The sequence below is a fragment of the Phycodurus eques genome, unplaced genomic scaffold, assembly GCF_024500275.1.
Source record: "Phycodurus eques isolate BA_2022a unplaced genomic scaffold, UOR_Pequ_1.1 contig_25, whole genome shotgun sequence".
NCBI classification, from domain to species: domain Eukaryota; kingdom Metazoa; phylum Chordata; class Actinopteri; order Syngnathiformes; family Syngnathidae; genus Phycodurus; species Phycodurus eques.
This window is the reverse complement of record NW_026904022.1, coordinates 82,188-101,041: the sequence shown is the minus strand read 5'-3', so window position 1 is coordinate 101,041 and position 18,854 is coordinate 82,188. Positions and strand designations below refer to the sequence as shown.

The 18,854-nt window shown below is 44.7% G+C and overlaps 1 protein-coding gene across 4 annotated transcripts; it reads right to left on the bottom strand.

The window, feature by feature from the left end:
• Positions 1-4,256: 4,256 nt before the first annotated feature.
• Positions 4,257-18,171, bottom strand: LOC133398205 (gastrula zinc finger protein XlCGF17.1-like). Of its 4 annotated transcripts, XR_009767768.1 has the most exons (4): positions 17,724-18,171; positions 11,201-11,545; positions 5,939-6,081; positions 4,257-4,637 (listed from the first exon to the last, which is right to left on the bottom strand). XR_009767768.1 is itself a non-coding variant. In XM_061669820.1 (3 exons), exons 1-3 carry the CDS (start codon positions 17,845-17,847, stop codon positions 6,068-6,070), a joined length of 483 nt encoding a protein of 160 aa, XP_061525804.1. In that variant the 5' UTR covers positions 17,848-18,171; the 3' UTR covers positions 5,703-6,067. The 4 variants fall into 4 exon arrangements, 3 of the variants coding, with proteins under 3 accessions (XP_061525804.1, XP_061525803.1, XP_061525802.1); XM_061669820.1 differs by lacking the exon at positions 4,257-4,637 and having other exon boundaries at positions 5,703-6,081; XM_061669819.1 differs by lacking the exons at positions 4,257-4,637; positions 5,939-6,081 and adding an exon at positions 14,394-15,482 and having other exon boundaries at positions 9,424-11,545; positions 17,724-17,798.
• Between the last annotated feature and the right edge of the window lie 683 nt (positions 18,172-18,854).

Here is an 18,854-nt window from a genome sequence, read left to right as displayed (position 1 = left end):
AGAGGTGAAAGAGAAATTCTGGAAGGAGCTAGACGAAGTAGTTCTGAGCATCCCAGACAGAGAGAGAGTCGTAATTGGTGCAGATTGTAATGGACATGTTGGTGAAGGTCATAGGGGTGATGAAGAAGTGATGGGTAAGTACGGCATCCAGGAAAGGAACTTGGAGGGACAGATGGTGGTAGACTTTGCAACAAGGATGCAAATGGCTGTAGTGAACACTTTTTTCCAGAAGAGGCACGAACATAGGGTGACCTACAAGAGCGGAGGTAGAAGCACTTGAGTGGATTACATCTTGCGCAGACGATGTCATCTGAAGGAGGTTACCAACTGTAAGGTCGTGGTAGGGGAGAGTGTGGCTAGACAGCATAGGATGGTGGTGTGTAAGATGACGCTGGTGGTGGGGAGGAAGATTAGGAAGACAAAGGCAGAGAAGAGAACCATGTGATGGAAGCTGAGACAGGACGAGTGTTGTGCAGCTTTTCGGGAAGAGGTGATACAGGCTCTCGGTGGACGGCAGGAGCTTCCAGAAGACTGGACCACTGCAGCCAAGGTGATCAGAGAGGCAGGCAGGAGAGTACTTGGTGTATCTTCTGGGAGGAAAGGAGAGAAGGAGACTTGATGGTGGAACCTCACAGTGCAAGATATCCTACAAGGAAAAATCTTACCTAAGAAGAAGTGGGACACTGAGAGGACCGAGGAGAGGCGAAAGGAATACATGGAGATGCGACACAGGGCAAAGGTAGAGGTGGCAAAGGCCAAACAAGAGGCATAGGATGACATGTATGGCAGGTTGGACACTAAAGAAGGAGAAAAGGATCTATCCAGGCTGGCCAGACAGAGGGATAGAGATGGGAAGGATGTGCAGCAGGTTAGGGTGATTCAGGATAGAGATGGAAATATGTTGACTGGTGCCAGCAGTGTGCTAGCTAGATGGAAAGAATACTTCGAGGAGTTGATGAAGGAGGAAAATGAGAGAGAAGGGAGAGCAGAAGAGGCAAGTGTGGTGGACCAGGAAGTGGCAATGATTAGTAAGGGGGAAGTTAGAAAGGCATTAAAGAGGATGAAAAATGGAAAGGCAGTTGGTCCTGATGACATTCCTGTGGAGGTATGGAAGCATCTAGGAGAGGTGGCTGTGGAGTTTTTCACCAGCTTGTTCAATAGAATTCTATCGGGTGAGAAGATGCCTGAGGAATGGAGGAAAAGTGTACTGGTGCCCATTTTTAAGAACAAAAGTGATGTGCAGAGCTGTGGCAACTATAGAGGAATAAAGTGGATGAGCCACACAATGAAGTTATAGGAAAGAGTCGTGGAGGCTAGACTCAGGACAGAAGTGAGTATTTGCGAGCAACAGTATGGTTTAATGCCTAGAAAGAGGACCACAGATGCATTATTTGCCTTGAGGATGTTGATGGAAAAGTACAGAGAAGGTCAGAAGGAGCTACATTGTGTCTTTGTGGATCTCGAGAAAGCGTGTGACAGAGTACCCAGAGAGGAACTGTGGTACTGCATGCGGAAGTCTGGAGTGGCAGAGAAGTATCTTAGAATAATACAGGACATGTACGAGGGCAGCAGAACAGCGGTGAGGTGTTCTGTAGGTGTGACAGACGAATTTAAGGTGGAGGTGGGACTGCATCAGGGATCAGCCCTGAGCCCCTTCCTTTTTGCAATGGTGATGGATAGGCTGCCAGATGAGGTTAAACTGGAATCCCCGTGGACCATGATGTTTGCAGATGACATTGTGATCTGCAGTGAAAGCAGGGAGCAGCTGGAGGAAGAGTTAGAAAGATGGAGGCATGCGGTGGAAAGGAGAGGAATGAAGATGAGCTCAAGTAAGACAGAGTATATGTGCATGAATGAGAGGGGTGCTGGGGGAAGAATGAGGCTACAGGGAGAAGAGATAGCAAGGGTGGAGGACTTTAAATACTTGGGGTCCACCGTCCAGAGCAATGGTGAGCGTGGTCAGGACGTGAAGAAACGGGTCCAAGCAGGTTGGAACGGGTGGAGGAAGGTGTCAGGTGTGTTATGTGACAGGAGAGTCTCTGCCAGGATGAAGGGCAAAGTTTATAAAACAGTAGTGAGGCCAGCCATGATGTACGGATTAGAGACAGTGGCACTGAAGAGACAACAGGAATCAGAGTTGGAGGTGGCGGAAATGAAGATGTTGAGGTTCGCTCTTGGAGTGACCAGGTTGGATAAAATTAGAAATGAGCTCATCAGAGGGACAGTCGAGGTTCGATGTTTTGGAGACAAAGTTAGAGAGAGTAGACTTCGATGGTTTGGACACGTCCAGAGGAGAAATAAGTGAGTATATTGGTAGAAGGATGAGGAGGATGGAGCTGCCAGGCAAGAGAGCTCGAGGAAGACCAAAGAGAAGGTTGATGGATGTCGTGAGGGAAGACATGATGGCAGTTGGTGTTCGAGAGGAGGATGCAGGAGATAGGCTTACATGGAAAAGGATGACGTGCTGTGGCGACCCCTAACGGGACAAGCCCAAAGGAAAAGAAGAAGAAGAAGCGACTGAAAATTGTGATTGTGAAACATGTTGAAAGGGTTGTTGTTTTAAAAAATATATATATCGACCGTTGAAATCCTTCCTTGAGGCGAGAAGATATAGCCACTTCCTGCCACATATGCAGGAGCTGAAATAGGTATTTAACACGTCACCAATTTTCTCACTTAATATACTTCCGGTTCTATTGACCTGAGGATTTCACCTGATGTTAGGAACAGCCCAAATAATCCTTACATGCAACGAAAGTCGAACAAATAAGGTCATAAATTAAGTTGTGTGTAAAATGTGAAATGACAGGGAAAAAGTATTGAACAGATGACGAAAGGGAGGTGCAAAAAAGGCATGGAAAGCCAAGACAACACCTAAAAGCTATCAATAATCAAACAGCAATCCAGCCCCTTGTCAATGCAAATGAGTATCAGATGGTTTCGTCCGAATTGATGGCCTACAAAAAGGTCTCATTGGCAAGGTGTTAGCCAAGACACATCTCACGATGGGTAAGAGCAGAGAGCTGTCTCAAGACCCTTGCAAACCATAACGATGGCATTGGTTGCAGGCGCATATCTAAGCTTCTGAACGTTGCAGTGAGCACGGTAGGGGCCGTAATATGGAAATGGCAAGCCAATCATACCACCATAAATTTGCCTCCATCAGGTGTTCCTCGCAAGATTTCTGACAGAGGAGTGCAAAGAATAATCTGAAGAGTCAAGGACCACCTATGGAGAACTACATAAAGACCTGGAATTAGCAGGTACTGTTGTCACCAGGAACTGGCTTGTACATTTGTTCAAGCCAGTTAAATACTGGGAGAACATTGTCTGGTCGGATGAGAACAAAATTTAACTGTTTGGATGCCATAATGCACACCACGTTTGGAGGAGGAATGGCACTGCACATCACCCTAAAAAAAACACTGTTGAAGTGAAGTTCGGAGGTGGGAACATGATGGTGTGGGGCTGCGGACAGCAAATGGAACTGGTAAACTATTATTGAAGGAAGGATGAATGGGCAAATGTACCGAGACATTCTTGACAAAAATCTGCTGCCGTGTCCAAGGATGATGAAAATGAAACGACGGTGGACATTTCACCAGGATAATGATCCAAAACATACTGCCTAGGAATACAATACCCTTTTAATACAATATGGCTCACAAGCAGGCAACAAAATGTTATGCTGCATAGTAAGTTCGTGCTAGCACGAACGGTTGTGCGTAAACATGCGCATGCACGGCGTTATGTTGAATCATGCTCTCAAGTTTCGGTGTGTGTGAAGTAATTTACTGACAATAAAGTAATTCAGTTACAGTAAGTCAGCACCCCATTGTTTTCTGTCATGTTGCAATGTTGATTTGACCTGACGGATTAGATGAAAATGAATAAGTCATTTAATTAGACAGATTGCTCATCAGTTTTTTTTTTAAACTCGCTGATCGGCGGCAAAAATCCTGATCATCAATGTAAACACGAGTAGCGCGCCGTTGCCTTCGTGGTAAAAACGGCCTTCCTAACATGGCCGCCACGTAGGCATGACGACCAGCGGGGCTGGCTTATCTAGTGTTAATACCTATGCCCGGGAAGCCCAATGGAAGACGTGTGAGGTCATGTGACTTTCTACGCTCGCATATTCGCATTCGCATATTGGGGCCAATGCCAGCCCCCAAGCTAACCCCCACCCACATTCCCGCCAGCACCCACTACCCGCCTCCGAGTGTGGGAGGTGGACCAACCCAAACCAGGCAGGGACATATACCCCACAGCAGGCCCCACAGCCCGCAGGGGACCGCCCGGCTCCCCCACGGGACGAGGAAGTGGCGACCGCAGCGGGACGAACAGAGAGAAGAGGAGGAAGCAGGCCCGAGGAGCGACAGGGGGGCCCCACCGCCCCCACCACCAGCCAGAGCGGGGGACCCAGGCTCCAGTACCCATGGAACATGGGCGAGTCACCATCACACCACCAATACTGCCCAGGAGGTCGCCCCACTGGTTCCTCCCAATCCCCGAGATCAGGAAGCAGTGAACCAAGTCTCGCCCCCCACAGACGCCAGAACTGCAAACACAGGGACAAGAGAAGAAGATCCCCACTCCATGCATGTGTCCTCTCACCATGCAAACCGATCTAAAATCTGCGGGAAAAGAAAAATAAATATCATAATAATAATGATAAAACAACAACAACCTCGACAACAAAGAATACAAAATTCAAACGTTTACTTTCACACTTATGAAGATAGTCTTGTTATTGTCAAATGGCACCCTACCCAGGCAAAGGAATCAGGAGTCGAGATTAAGCATGTTGAGGATATGTCATTGATATATCCGTTCTGCTGATATTTTTTCTAACGCAATCTATTCTGTGATGAGATGAGATTCATGTTAATAGCTTGTTTGTTTTTCCAGTTTCATAGAGTTGGTTTCTTAGCGCTAGCTAACGCGACAAGTAACGATTGTGAATATTTATTAGGGAGGCCGATTCCGCTTAAGTCGCCAAGTATGCGCAATCTTGGGGAGAGTATCCAGTAGCTACGGTCGGCGGACATGGAAAGGTCTTCTTCCCATTTGGTGATTGATAAGTGCATTGATTTAATACATGAAATGAATTTATAAACTTGGGAGAGATTTCTTTTAGTTTGCAGGAGAGGTTTCACTATTTGCTTGACAAACTCCGGCAGTTCGACGGTGCTCTGGAGTGTTGGTATTCTTTTTTTTTTTTTTTTTTTTTGCTGCTTTTAAGTTATTGTATTGAAGAAAGTGTCTGCCTGTTATTTGGAATACTTGGACCGGTTCATCACGTGCTCTAAAAACATTATTGTCAAATAGTTGTTGCAGGTGGTCAAATCCATGTTGTTCCCATGTGCTAAAATAAAGGGTTATATTATTCATTACGAAATCTGGATTATGCCAGATTGGGGAGAGCACACTGCGAGCAAATTGAGATCCTGTCGATTCTAAACTTTTGCACCAAGCCATTAAGGTGGATGCGATTATTGGGTTCTTGAAGCATTTATGGCGTTTAAGACTTGTGGAAATAAATGGAAGGTTTTTTTTTTTTAAAACCCCCCCTTTGTTATATCCAAGTGAGCGAGACAGAGAAAGAAATCAAACAATTATCTAGGTCCAGCTGCACTAGTAGTCACAACATAACTCGGAACAGGTAGTCCGCACACAGAGACAACAAAAGCACGTGAAGGTTGTATCAAAGTAATAGACGGAATATTTGCTGTATATTAAACATCAATATTCCAGTACGCACTGTTACACTTCGATCATGCAACAATGCCCACGAGCCGTTCAGATCTTCTGAAATGTGGCTGACCACCCTGAACCCACATCATCAGGGGGGGTACACGTTATTGGATATTGAGAAAATGATCATGTGTGTCAGACAGTGCTCACAAAAAATAAAAAATAATAATAATAAAATGACCTGCTCTGCGTAGCACAATTCGTGGCCGCAGATTGAACGCAGCGTCCGGTCGTTGACCTCGTGGCTCCTTCTCCTCTTTCGGGCCCCAAAGTTCCTCGTCGTACTCCGCTGTCCTCCTCGCACGCATTTTCACACTTTCCGCTCTACGTGGGAGGGATGAGAAGAAAGCAAGTGATAATCGGACATGTGAAACAAAGACATCAAGAGAAAGATTTGGACAGTGCCTAAGTTTGGACATAATTGGCAAATAAAGATGATTCTGATTCAATGGCAAAGCACCAAAGCGGGAGATGTGATTCCTGTCGACAGGAGGTAACAGTCGAACATGCAATGATGCATCGAAAGGTATGAGACAGAAAGAAGACATAAGGGAGAGAATATTTGTGCTTGAACGTCACAGACATTCTGCAAATGGATTCGGAAAATTGGATATTATTTCAGCACCTCAGACAAACAAAGCAGATCGAATATACAGTAGTTGTTGGCGTTTTCCCTCACATTTTACTGTTGCCATGAGCTAAAATGGTTCACGTCCTTACGAGTAGGTGGCGGAAAGAAGAACACTCACGCGCTCTCTCTCTCTCAAGCTAAGCTATGCTAAGCTAGGCTAGGCCTGAAAGACAGAGGTCCAGTCAACACAGCACAAATCCGTCCGTGAGCTTAACGTCAGTCTACATGAGTAAAATAAGCGGGGTGTCTCTTAATTATTAGCACTGTCGAATGTGCCACTTGAGGCCGGTGTACCCCGCCTCTCGCCCGAAGATGGCTGGGATGGGCTCCAGCACGCCCGCGGCCCTCGCGAGGCTAAGCGGTGAGGCAGATGAATGAATTAATATTTTTTGGATCCTGTATCGACTTATCTTGAGACTACATTTCCTCATATTTTGTAAAGGTCATTTGTATTTGTTTTTATTGTGCTTGGACATTGTTTCAGTTCCACACTCAATCTGTTCCAAAGTTTCAATCCATTATTTTATATGCAGATTTTTTTTCACCGCGGTAGTGCTACCTTGACGTAGCAGTGCCGCACGAAAGCAGGGGGTTCGTATCAGGGGGTTCGGTACCCTATACTCCCGAAGCACCGCCCACAGGACACCCCGAGGGACATGGTCGAACGCCTTCTCCAAGTCCACAAAACACATGTAGACTGGTTGGGCGAACTCCCATGCACCCTCAAGGGCCCTGCTAAGAGTGCACTGTTCCACGGCCAGGACGAAAACCACATTGCTCCTCCTGAATCTGAGATTCAACTTCCCGACGGACCCTCCGCTCCAGCACCCCTGAATAGACCTTACCAGGGAGGCTGAGGAGCGTGAGCCCCCTGTAGTTAGAACACACCCTCCAATCCCCCTTCTTAAAAAGGGGGACCACCACCCCAGTCTGCCAATCCAGAGGCATTGTCCCCGATGTCTACGCGATGTTGCAGAGGTGTGTTAACCAGGACAGCCCGACAACATCCAGAGCCTTGAGGAACTCAGCCATCCCCGGGGCCCTGCCGCCGAGAAGCTTTTTAACCACCTCGGTGACCTCAACCCCAGAGATACGAGAGAACCGCCTCAGAGAACCCAGACTCTGTTTCCTCATGGGAAGGCGTGTCGGTGGAATTGAGGAGGTCTTCGAAATATTCTCCCGCCGGCTCACAACGTCCCGAGTCGAGGTCAGCAGCGCGCCATCCCCACTATACAGAGTGTTGATGGTGCACTGCTTCCCCCTCCTGAGACGCCGGATGGTGGACCAGAATTTCCTCGAAGCCGTCCGGAGGTCTTTCTCCATGGCCTCACCGAACTCCTCCCATGCCCGAGTTTTTGCTTCAGCGACCACCAAAGCTTCCGCTTGGCCAGCCGGTACCAATCAGCTGCCTCGGGAGTCCCACAGGCCAAAAAGGCCCGATAGGACTTCTTCTTCAGCTTGACGGCATCCCTCACTGTTGGTGGTGGGGCTCGAAGGAGAGCGCCTGGTGGCCGGGCCTGTACCCATGCGGCCCGGCCGGGCACAGCCCGAAGGGGTAACGTGGGTCCCCTTTCTCGTGGGCTCACCACGTGTGGGAGGGGCCATAGGGGTCGGGTGCAGTGCGAGCTGGGCGGTGGCCGAAGGCGGGGACCTTGTCGATCCGATCCCCGGCTACAGAAGCTGGCTCTCGGGACGTGGAATGTCACCTCTCTGGAAGGGAAGGAGCCCGAGCTGGTGTGTGAGGTCGAGAAGTTCCGACTAGATATAGTCCAACTCGCCTCTACGCACACCTTGGGCTCTGGTACCAGTCCTCTCGAGAGGGGTTGGGCTCTCTTCCACTCTGGAGATGCCCACGGTGAGAGGCGCCGAGCAGGTGTGGGTATACTTATTGCCCCCCGGCTTGGCGTCTGTACGTTGGGGTTCACCCCGGTGGACGAGAGGGTAGCCTCCCTCCGCCTTCGGGTGGGGGGACGGGTCCTGGGGTATGTACCTTTCGAGCATTAATGGTGCCTTCACAGATATGTAAGTTACCCTTGCCATTGGCACTAACACAGCCCCAAAGCATCACAGCTGCTGGCTTTTAAACTTTGCATCCATAACAGTCCGGATGGTTCTTTTCCTCTTTGGCCCGTAGGACACGACGTCCACAATTTCCAAAAACAATTTGAAATGTGGACTCGTCAGACCACAGAACATTTTTCCACTTTGCTTCAGTCCATCTGAGATGAGCCCGGACCCGGAGAAGCCGGCAGCGTTTCTGGGTGTTGTCGATAAATGGCTTTTGCTTTGCATAGTAGAGTTTCAAGTTGCACTTCCGGATGGAGCGCCGAACTGTATTTACTGACATTGGTTTCTGAGCCCATGTGGTGATATCCTTTACACATTGATGTCGGTTTTTGATGCAGAGCCGCCCGAGTAATTTAAGGTCACGGGCATTCAATGTTGGTTTTCGGCCTTTCCGCTTACATGCAGTGACTTCTCCAGATTCTCTGAACCTTTTGATGATATTATGGACCGTAGATGATGAAATCCCTAAATTCTTTGCAATTGTCCGTTGAGGAACATTGTCCTTCAACTGTTCGACTATTTTCTCACGCACTTGTTCACAAAGAGGTGAACCTCTCCCCATCTTTGTTAGTGAATGACTGAGCAATTGAGGGAAGCTCCTTTTCTACCCAATCATGGCACCCCCTTGTTCCCAATTGGCTTGTTCCCCTGTGGGATGTTCCAAACACGTGTTTGATGAGCATACCTCAACTTTCTCCGTCTTTTTTGCCACCCGTCCCAGCTTTTTTAGAACGTGTTGCAGCCATAAATTTCCAAGTTAATGATTATTTGCTAAAAACAACCATGTTTATCAGTTTGAACATGAAATATCTTGTCTTTGTAGCGTATTCAATTAAATATAAGTTGAACATGATTTGCAAATCCTTGTATTCTGTTTTTATTTATGTTTAACACAATGTCCCAACTTCATTGGAATTGGGTTTGTATGTATTTAATTGCTGACATATATCATTGCATCACATGAACAACAGCTGGTATCCCAAAATTATGTTCAATCACTCATTTAATGTGCTGAAAAATTGCAAATTTATTACAGTGTCATCATGAAAATCATACAAACACAGCGGGGGAGCACCACATCCTTGCAAGCCTCAACCATGAAACCAAGAAATGTGGCTTAAAACCCTAAAAGTGAAAGATTTGATCAGGCGCAGTTTCAGAACATGAAGTGACGTCACGCGTTCGGCCGGGAGACCCTCGTCATGGGTCATCCGACGTTATGACAGCCAGCCAAAGTCCGCGTCTGTCACACAATGCCGCCTACAGAAACGTCTTTGTGATCTATACATACATTTGATCTTTTCACACATATAGACGTATACTATACGTATGCGGTGCAATCAATTCAAAATTGAGCTGACGGATGAGGAAATGAATCTGCAGGAATTACTTTATGTGGGATGACCCGGTTGTCTTTCTTTCCTCAAGGAGCCATTTCAACGGTCGATTTTTTTTAAACAAGCGCTCCAACATATTTCACTATCACTATTTTCAGTCATGAATATCCCAAAACGTCATCCAGACTTTCTAGATGGGCAAAAAATACACCATGGAAAACATGAGTTCAAGGAGGAAATGTAATCGGCTCCTGCTCGTTATGTGTCAAATCGTGACAGACTGGCATGTCCAGAATGTGGCCGGGCCAAAATCTATCTGAAAATCACATATTTCATCAGAAAACGATTCTATTACTATTTAGTCTATTCTGGAGGGCTTATCATCAGTCAACATCATTTATGAGCCCAGAACACTGGAATAAGTGCCCATTGTTCTCACCTTTAACGAGTCCCTTGAAAGTATTTTGGCACCAGTGCTAATCCGAAACATTTGGCCGAGGGAGGCGTTGAGAAACTATATAGACAAGAAGAAGATACGATAAAAGCTGGTACACAGAATACAAGAATGTAGATTTTTGTAATTTTTTTTTTTTTTTAAACATTTACATTCACGATTCTTGATCACTGCTATTCTCACCGGCACACTTGTGTGTCTTAACCTGACGCTGATAAGAAAATCTTTGGCCACAAACTGAGCAGGAAAAAGGTTTCTCACCAGTGTGCGTTCTTCTGTGTTTTGTTAAACTTCCCTTTTCACAAAATCTTTGGCCACAATCTGAGCAAGAAAAAGGTTTCTCACCAGTGTGCGTTCTTGTGTGTATTTTTAACTTCTCCTTCTGAGTAAATCTTCGACCACAAACCGAGCAGGAAAAAGGTTTATCGCCAGTGTGCGTTCTTGTGTGTTTTTTTAAGTTTTCCTTCACGGAGAATCTTCGACCACAATCTGAGCAAGAAAAAGGTTTCTCACCAGTGTGGGTTCTTGTGTGATTTTTTAAGTTTTCCTTCACAGAGAATCTTAGACCACAATCTGAGCAAGAAAAAGGTTTCTCACCAGTGTGGGTTCTTGTGTGTATTTTTAAGTTTCCCTTCCGAGTGAATCTTTGACCACAAACCGAGCAGGAAAACGGTTTCTCACCAGTGTGGGTTCTTGTGTGTATTTTTAAGTTTCCCCTTCCAGAGAATCTTTGACCACAGACTGTGCAGGAAAAGGGTTTCTCACCAGTGTGTGTTCTTGTGTGTAATTTTAAGCTTTTCTTCACAGAGAATCTTTGACCACAAACTGAACATGCAAAAGGTTTTTCTCGAGTGTGTGTTCTCACGTGCGGTTTCAAACGGCTCTTATAAGCAAATGTTTTCCCACAATGAGAACATTTCCATCGTTTTTTGTCAGTGTGACATGTTAGATCACCTTCAGACTGTTTATCATCATCATCATCAGTGTGAGGAGAGTGTGACGTCACGCCGTCACAATCTGACAGTGGCGCTAAGAGTCCGTCTGCTGGCGATCCTCCACAGTGGTCTCCGTCACCTTCTGTTGTTATGTGTTGACTTGAGCTGCTGTTTGGAGGTTCTGCCCCTCTGCTCTCCTCACTTTGACCTTCAACTTCACTCTTCAAAGGTACACCAGTCGATGAAAACTTGATGTCCTCCTCCACTTCCTGTTTGATGTGGTGGACCTCTTTGTCCTCCACTTCCTCTTTAATGTGAGGGGGCTCTGGTTCCTGCCGCTCATTACGATGATCTTCAGTGATGTCTGCAAGACACAAGAAGACAAACACACATGGTCTGGTAAACCTTTTCTAATGTTGTGACTTTAATGTTGTGTATTATGATTTAGATTTAGATTTAAGGTTAATGTTGAAAGTCAGTTGAGTTTTATATATTGGAAGTAATAAAATTCAGCAAGTCAACAACTACTATAAAATATGAACAACTGTGAAATAATAAAGTTTATCAAAAGTATCAATAAATGTAATACAGTGGACCCTTGCACACTCCCGGTTTTGCATTTGCAAATCTTTCTGCATAGTTTTTTTTTTTTGTAACAGTGTGACAGTGACCTCTTGTAAAAATAATTTCAGCAGCAGGGCAGTGAATACAAAAAGATACAGTTAAAAATAATTTTACAAAGCCTCACTGCATTCATCCCAACATTGCCATTTACAAAGTTTGTGAAGGATACTATACATGATTGCGGCACCTGTATTTAGCTTATGAACCCTGGTGCTTTTATGGAATGTCATATTTTGTAACTAACTATTATACAGTTTGCTTTGTTTGCATTTGCTTTGATTTTGCTTTCAAACAGCCCCTCTTTGAATAATTTCAAGTGACATAATATTCACAACTTGTTACGTTTTTACTTCAGTTTTGATGTTTAATTGATTCAATACCATTTCTTGGCACTATAATCTCTATTCTCACATACATGTCGTGACAGTTGAACTGACAGAATCACACGAGAAATGTCAGGTTAAGTGATCTTTTAAGCAAGTTACTTGAGTAGTTTTCCACGTCAACGAAAACCTGATACATCAATGCAATTAATGTGGTTTCTTGCATAAATTAATTCTGGATCATTTTACTTGGAGTGGGTTGCTGCAGCAGCCTCAAGAGCAAAAAACATTGGTACAAATAAGTCTAGGGGTGTATCCCTATTCTGGCTGACGATGGAGGATTGTTAACCTGACGTGCAAAAAATTTTACGCAGTACGAGTGGTGGTAGTCGTCGTAGTAGCAGTGGTATCAGTAGTTGTCATGATAGTAGAAACTGAAGTAGTAGTTATAATCGTAGTAATGGTGGTGATAGAGGTTGTAGCGGTAGTTGTGATATTGGCGGTGGTGTCGTGATTGCGCTAGATGGGTTGTTGTTTCAAAAATAATCCTAATCGGCTGTTGAAATGCTTCCTTGAGGCAAGATATTGCCACTTCTTGCCACATATAACATGCGTTACATCGCTTTATGTCCAAAAATACCCGGCCGATCTTCACCAAAATTTGTGAGCACATTCCTATGTCCACATACACCTCTGAAAATATTCCGACTGTAGCGATTAAATAGTTTTGTATTCGAGTATCCTCCTAAAATTGTAATTAGATAATTGTGTATTTTCAATTTTTCCTCATTTAAAAGAGCCATTTCACCTCAAAATGAACAACCATTTTTTTTTTCTTTTTTCTTAAATTCACATTGGGAAGAAAACTTTTTTCATTTCGAGAAATATTTTAACTGAGGCAATTTCAAACAAAATAAAAATATATCAAACTAATTTCAGTTTCAACTGTATTTTTTCTTCTGAGCATTTCTTTTAATTATATATATTTAAAAAAAAAAAAAAAAAAAAAAACTAAGGCATTTGTGGCTGTGCGTTTATGAGCTTGGACCGGATGAAAATGAAAACCGCTCGACAGAAAACACAAATACTGTATTACCTTAACACATTTTTTGACAAACTTTGCCACTTGCAGAAGTTTAAAATCTATCGTAAAGCTGACTGGGAGCCAGTGTAAAGACTTTAGAATTGGAGTTAATATGCTGTGACCTCTTTTTTCTGGTCAGAACCAGAGCTGCAGATGTTTAATGCTCTTTTGGGGGAGTCCAGTCAGAAGACCATTACAATAGTCAAGTCTACTAGAGAGAAGAGCATAGATAAGCTTCTCCTGGCGCCTCATGTACAAAAGATGCGTATGCACAAAAACGTGGCATACGTTCTTTTGCACAGCAAAGTTCAGATGTATCAAGAGTGAAATGAGCGTGGAAATGTGCGTTGCCTGAAGCCAACTTCATGGCTGCCGTACGCACGTTTCTGCAGCTGTTGGTGCTTTGGCGACACTTAGGGGTGATGCTGGGAAACTGTTTTAAGAAATCTGTACCCAAGAGAGACATGAACAATTAGTACTGATGAACAATTCATGCCCGGCAACATTTGATTTCGACAATGGAACAGAAGCAAGGACTCAGTTAACCAGTGTATTGAATCAATCACTGATATTTGTGAGGACACCTATTAATTGATCAAGGCAATCATTTATGCCACCTATTGCCCTCGCAATCTCTTTTTGTGACTCCAGCACATGCACTGAAAAGAAAAAAAGTAGTTTGAATTTACTTCATTTGAACACGTACATCGGTTGCACATGATTCAAATGTGTTCAAATGTAAAGAAAAATGAGGAGACCAGGGATAAATTGGGTCATCTGAACACATTTTGATCACGGGCAACCAATGTACCCATGTTCAAACGAAGTTAATTCGAAGGACTCTCGATCAGCGTGCACGGGTGAGGACACGGCCGGTCGGGCGGGCAGCAGCAGGAGCGTCGGAGACGCCGGAGGAGACGTCAGGAACGATGGACGAATCCTCCGGGTCTGTGACACTGCGTGACCTCTCCTGTGTATTCAAACAATAAATTGAGCAATCATACAGGAGTCCAAGTTTTTGACATCCTCTTCGATATGCTTACGTGCTTCTATTTGAATGAAAAAAAGATGACAAATACCGTACATACAACATTTACGCATGAACCTTAATCTCGTAGGGCTGAGTGTAGGTTAGTGTATTAACGCTTTTGTTGTGAGTTATGAAAATGCGTGTTATTTACCTTGGGGGTAATCAGTCAGCCACATGTGAGAGGAGTGTCGCCCATGGTCGCAGAGACTCTCCCTTTACTGTGCGCTCCTTAAATCAAATGTGTAACCACTTTGTGCACATTGCTGCCCTCTGAGACTTCATATTTTGTGTTCCTAAGCTTTTCTTGGTTTCAGTGCACAGAGAAACTTCTTTCACAGGAGGCGCTACTAACTGGGGCAATTCATGAAATGTTGGTGAGCCGAAATAGTTAACGAAAACCCACCACAGCTAGTTTTTGTGTCACATCAAAATGAATGCAAGAACCCCTTGACGGTTCATTCTACCATCCAGTTGGCACATTTCGTTAAATTCGCAACCTCTTATTTGTGAGACCGTCAACTTTCTGTCAACAAAATGCCAAATGATGAGCTCAAAGATCATGGCTAAAACAAGACATGAAGTTAAAACATTCGTAACCCGTTTGCGTTCAACTTACTGCACGTTTGAATTTGTCTCCCACTCTCCGAGTGTCTCGTTGTTGTGTCGTTCGACAATGGCTCGTTCTAACGAACAAATCGTTTGCGTGAACGTACTGAAGAGAATCGCTGGATGAACATTTGTTCCATATCGTTTTTCACTTTAGCTTGCCCGCGCGTTTGTGCCACACTGGAATCGCGCCAGCCCGCCTCTGAGAAAATGGCTCGTCGTTGGTTAGCAGCTGGGTGCGTGGGCTGGTTTTTACCTCGCAGCTCTATGGGCCGGGGTTGAGGGGGAAACAGATTTAGTGTTTGGAAACCGGAGCAGCCGGAATACAAACAAGTGCACCTCTTCTCTCGCTTCCACTCAGGCAGGAGACAGCTCTGCTCCCAAAAAATAAGAATCGGTCTGGCGCTCAAACGAGCAGAGGTCGTTGCCTGGTGCTCATTTTTTCATGACCCACCGACCTCAACGGACGGACTTATGTTTGTTTGTCGACATAAGTCGGACTTGTTCCTTATTTTCTGTACAAAGCAAGGACAACCCCTTTTTTGTTAATGACCTAACAACTGTTTCTTCTCTTTTTAGATGTGCTTAACATTTTATGATTAGTCTGAGTCAGTTCACAGCTGGTACAGCATACCTGTAGAAATGGACATTCATTTAGACACATTGTATATGATTTCATACCTTGCATTCTCTATATATACACTTATGTAATCATCGATAGACCTAAATCACAATTCATTATAGATACTTATTTTATAATCCCTTGAAAAAAAAAACCATTTAATTTCTCATTTATGGCCATTACCCACAAGTGGCGAAAACACAGAACAGTGGTGAACTGTGTACATAAATGATCAAATGACACACGCCTACTGACCATGACCATATTAGGGCATGTTTTTGTACTTGTGTTCATCCTCTTATACCATGTAATGTAAACGCCCACCAAATGTTAATAAAAAGAGCTGCGCAAGGACAGGCGCCCCAGACGAGTTGGGAGAGAAAAGCGCGGTGCTCGTTCTTGTAGCTGCTCTCACTTTGCAAAATGACGTGCTTGACTCAAGGTGTGATTCTTGCTTCCGTCTCCTTCCTTGGTGTGAGCGTGTTGGTTAAAATAACCCCGACACGAACCTTCCCGGGAGCGGCCGGCGGACCAAAATTACCCAAAGGGCGCAACGACGACATCCAAAGAACCGCAGGCCTCACTTGCCTCAGATAAGATCAGCGGTCATGACTCCACCACAAGAAAGAGAAAGCACGGCAGAGTTCCGAGACGAAAACCACTGCTGAGGAGAAACAACACCGAGGCTCGTCTCCATTTTGCCAGAAGTCATCTCGATTATAGCCAAGACTTTTGGGAAAATAACAATAGTGCGTGTACCGTTACATCTGGCGGAAAAGTAATACCGGTCAAAAAAATACAAAAATCTTACTGACATTACCACGTTACTGGTAACCTTTTATTGCTCAGTGACCGTGTTTTTTTTTTTTTTTTTTTTTATGTCTTTATGTCGCAAAAGTATTCTCGTCAATTGAATGTCTGCTGTCGTACTAGAGCGGCTCCAACTCCCGGAGACAAATTCCTTGTGTGATTTTGGACATACTTGGCAAATAAAGATGATTCCGATTCGGAAAAAGAAGCTCAAAAGTAAAATATGGTGGCGGTAGGTCGTGCGGTGGTCTGGGGCTGTTTTGCTGCTTCAGGACCCGGAAGACTTGCTGTGATAAACGGAACCGATAATTCCGCTGTCCCCCAAGAAATCCCGAAGGAGAATGTTCGTTCGTGACCTCAAGCTGAAATGAACTTGGGTTCTGCAGCAGGAAAATGATCCAAAAGACACCAGCAAGTCCACCTCCGAATAACGAACCACACACCGGCGAATCGTCGAGTGCATTTTCAAAGCGCAACATCTGTGCAGCTGCTAACTAGCCGCTAGCCGTCGTCACAGACACGCCGCGACCTCCCGATTGGCTCGAACGTGGAGGGTTTGACGACAAGTCTACTCCTGTCTTAATACAGATTTTTGGGACAATTAATGGTTCACACTTTGTTGTAAATGGCATGTCTGTATTACAAAACGTGAACAATCCAAATAGGAATTTTCACTGACCCATCAGAAAATCCTTGCACTCTTGACCTTAAAAAGTTTTTTTTCGCTAAATAAAAGTTTTGAAAAAAGCAATTCTTAAAGAGTAAATGCAAACGGGTTCATAAAACTGTACTTAAGCACTGATTCTTTGGCATACCGCGAGAGGAGCCCACGTACCACACCACACTGAGAATCACCGCCGTGAACCAGTTCTTAGGTTTCGGGGGCAATCACTTTTCTCCACAGGGCCATGTTGGATTGGATTTTTTGTCCCCCTTAATAATATCAAACTTGATTTAAAAACTGCATTTTGTGTTCACTTTGCCTAATATGTAAATGTGTTTAATGACGGAAAACATTTATGTGCGACCAATATGCCCCCAAAAATACAAATTCAAAATTTTAAAACCCAGGAAGGGGGCAAACACTTTTCTCACCACTGAAGGTCAAATGCATTCTCCAAATTGTCCTTGGGTGTGAATGTGAGTTTGTCTATATGTTAAGCTGTGACTGGCTGGCGACCAGTCCAGGGTGTACCCCACCTCTTGCCACAAGTCTGCTGGGTGAGGCGCTATCGCTAAAAGGATAAGCGCGTTCGAAAATTAATGGCCGCTTTGTACGCTCATAAAACCTCAACAAATGAACCTTTTCAAAGAAACAATTGGATGGAACTCGTCAAGGTTTCGTTTGGCTAGGAATATTCCATTCAAATACGAGCACGGGAATATTTTTCCCAACAGAAAGTAGTTCGTCACTCAACAAGTGAGAGTCAGAAAAGGACAAACCTGCTGTGTGTAACACAACACGAGGCTGCATGCGAACAGCGTCCACAAGTTGACGTCGTGGCTCGTCCTCCTCTTTCGTTCCACAAAGTTCCTTCTCGGACTTTGCCGTCGTTCTCGCACACATTGTTTCACACGATAATCACAACACCTTCACAGGCGATCTCGAATTTGCGATGCGTTGCTGACAAACGCGCGCCTCTCTTCGTTAGCGGTTAGCGAGCTAAACTGAGCTGAGCTAAGCTAAGCTAAGCTAACTAGGCCGCGAAGCGTCCACGTGCAGCACCAAGACGAGTTTATCCGCACACGAAGATTTCAATTACGTTTTATTTCTTGAAAGTAGTGATGGGCGAACGGTTTCGAGCCGCTCGCAACTAATTCGGGAAGAATTAATGAGTGGAGCGAATTGGGTTCCTCAAACAAACGTGCACGGAAGTCGATCTGGAGCGGAAGTCGTTGACAACGAGGGAAGCGCATGCGCGGAAATGGTGCTTCGGAGCTTGTGTGGTCGCCAAATATCACGTGACCGTTGCCGTCTGAAGCTTGCCACACGTCACCACGCGTCTCGAGAGCTCCAACCGGATTGGTTGCTGTCATTTGGCGAGGAGCCGCCCGGAACCTTCCAATGTGGAGAAAGGGTTATTTTGGAATGAAAACTTGTCAGTGCATCTGTGTGCCCTTTTGTTTCTGTTCGCAAGTCATCCCTATATAATAAAGATGCACGCGTGACCAACATATTTACTTGGTGGAATCCAGCTTTTTGACTTCGCCTGTTCAAATGAACACAAGCAGACCGATGTAAATAATACATCGACTAACATCGTATTTCGTCATCGCAAGCAACAAATCATTTCATTTTTTGTTCTTGTTTGTTTGGGTTAGATTATCTCTCAATGTCTTATTTTTGCTTGCAAATCGATACGTTTTGTTTGAAAGTCTTGTTTTTTTTTTTTTTTTAATGTTATTTGAAGTTTTGTGTGATTGTTTTTGGCCCAAATCTGATTCCATACACACCCGCCCACACAGCCGCTCGGTAATGAGGAGATGGTGTTAGTTTGCAGCAATTTTTAGGATTGTTTTCATTGACACAGTAAATATTGTATGACTTTTGTAGACTAAAGTTACGCCAAATAA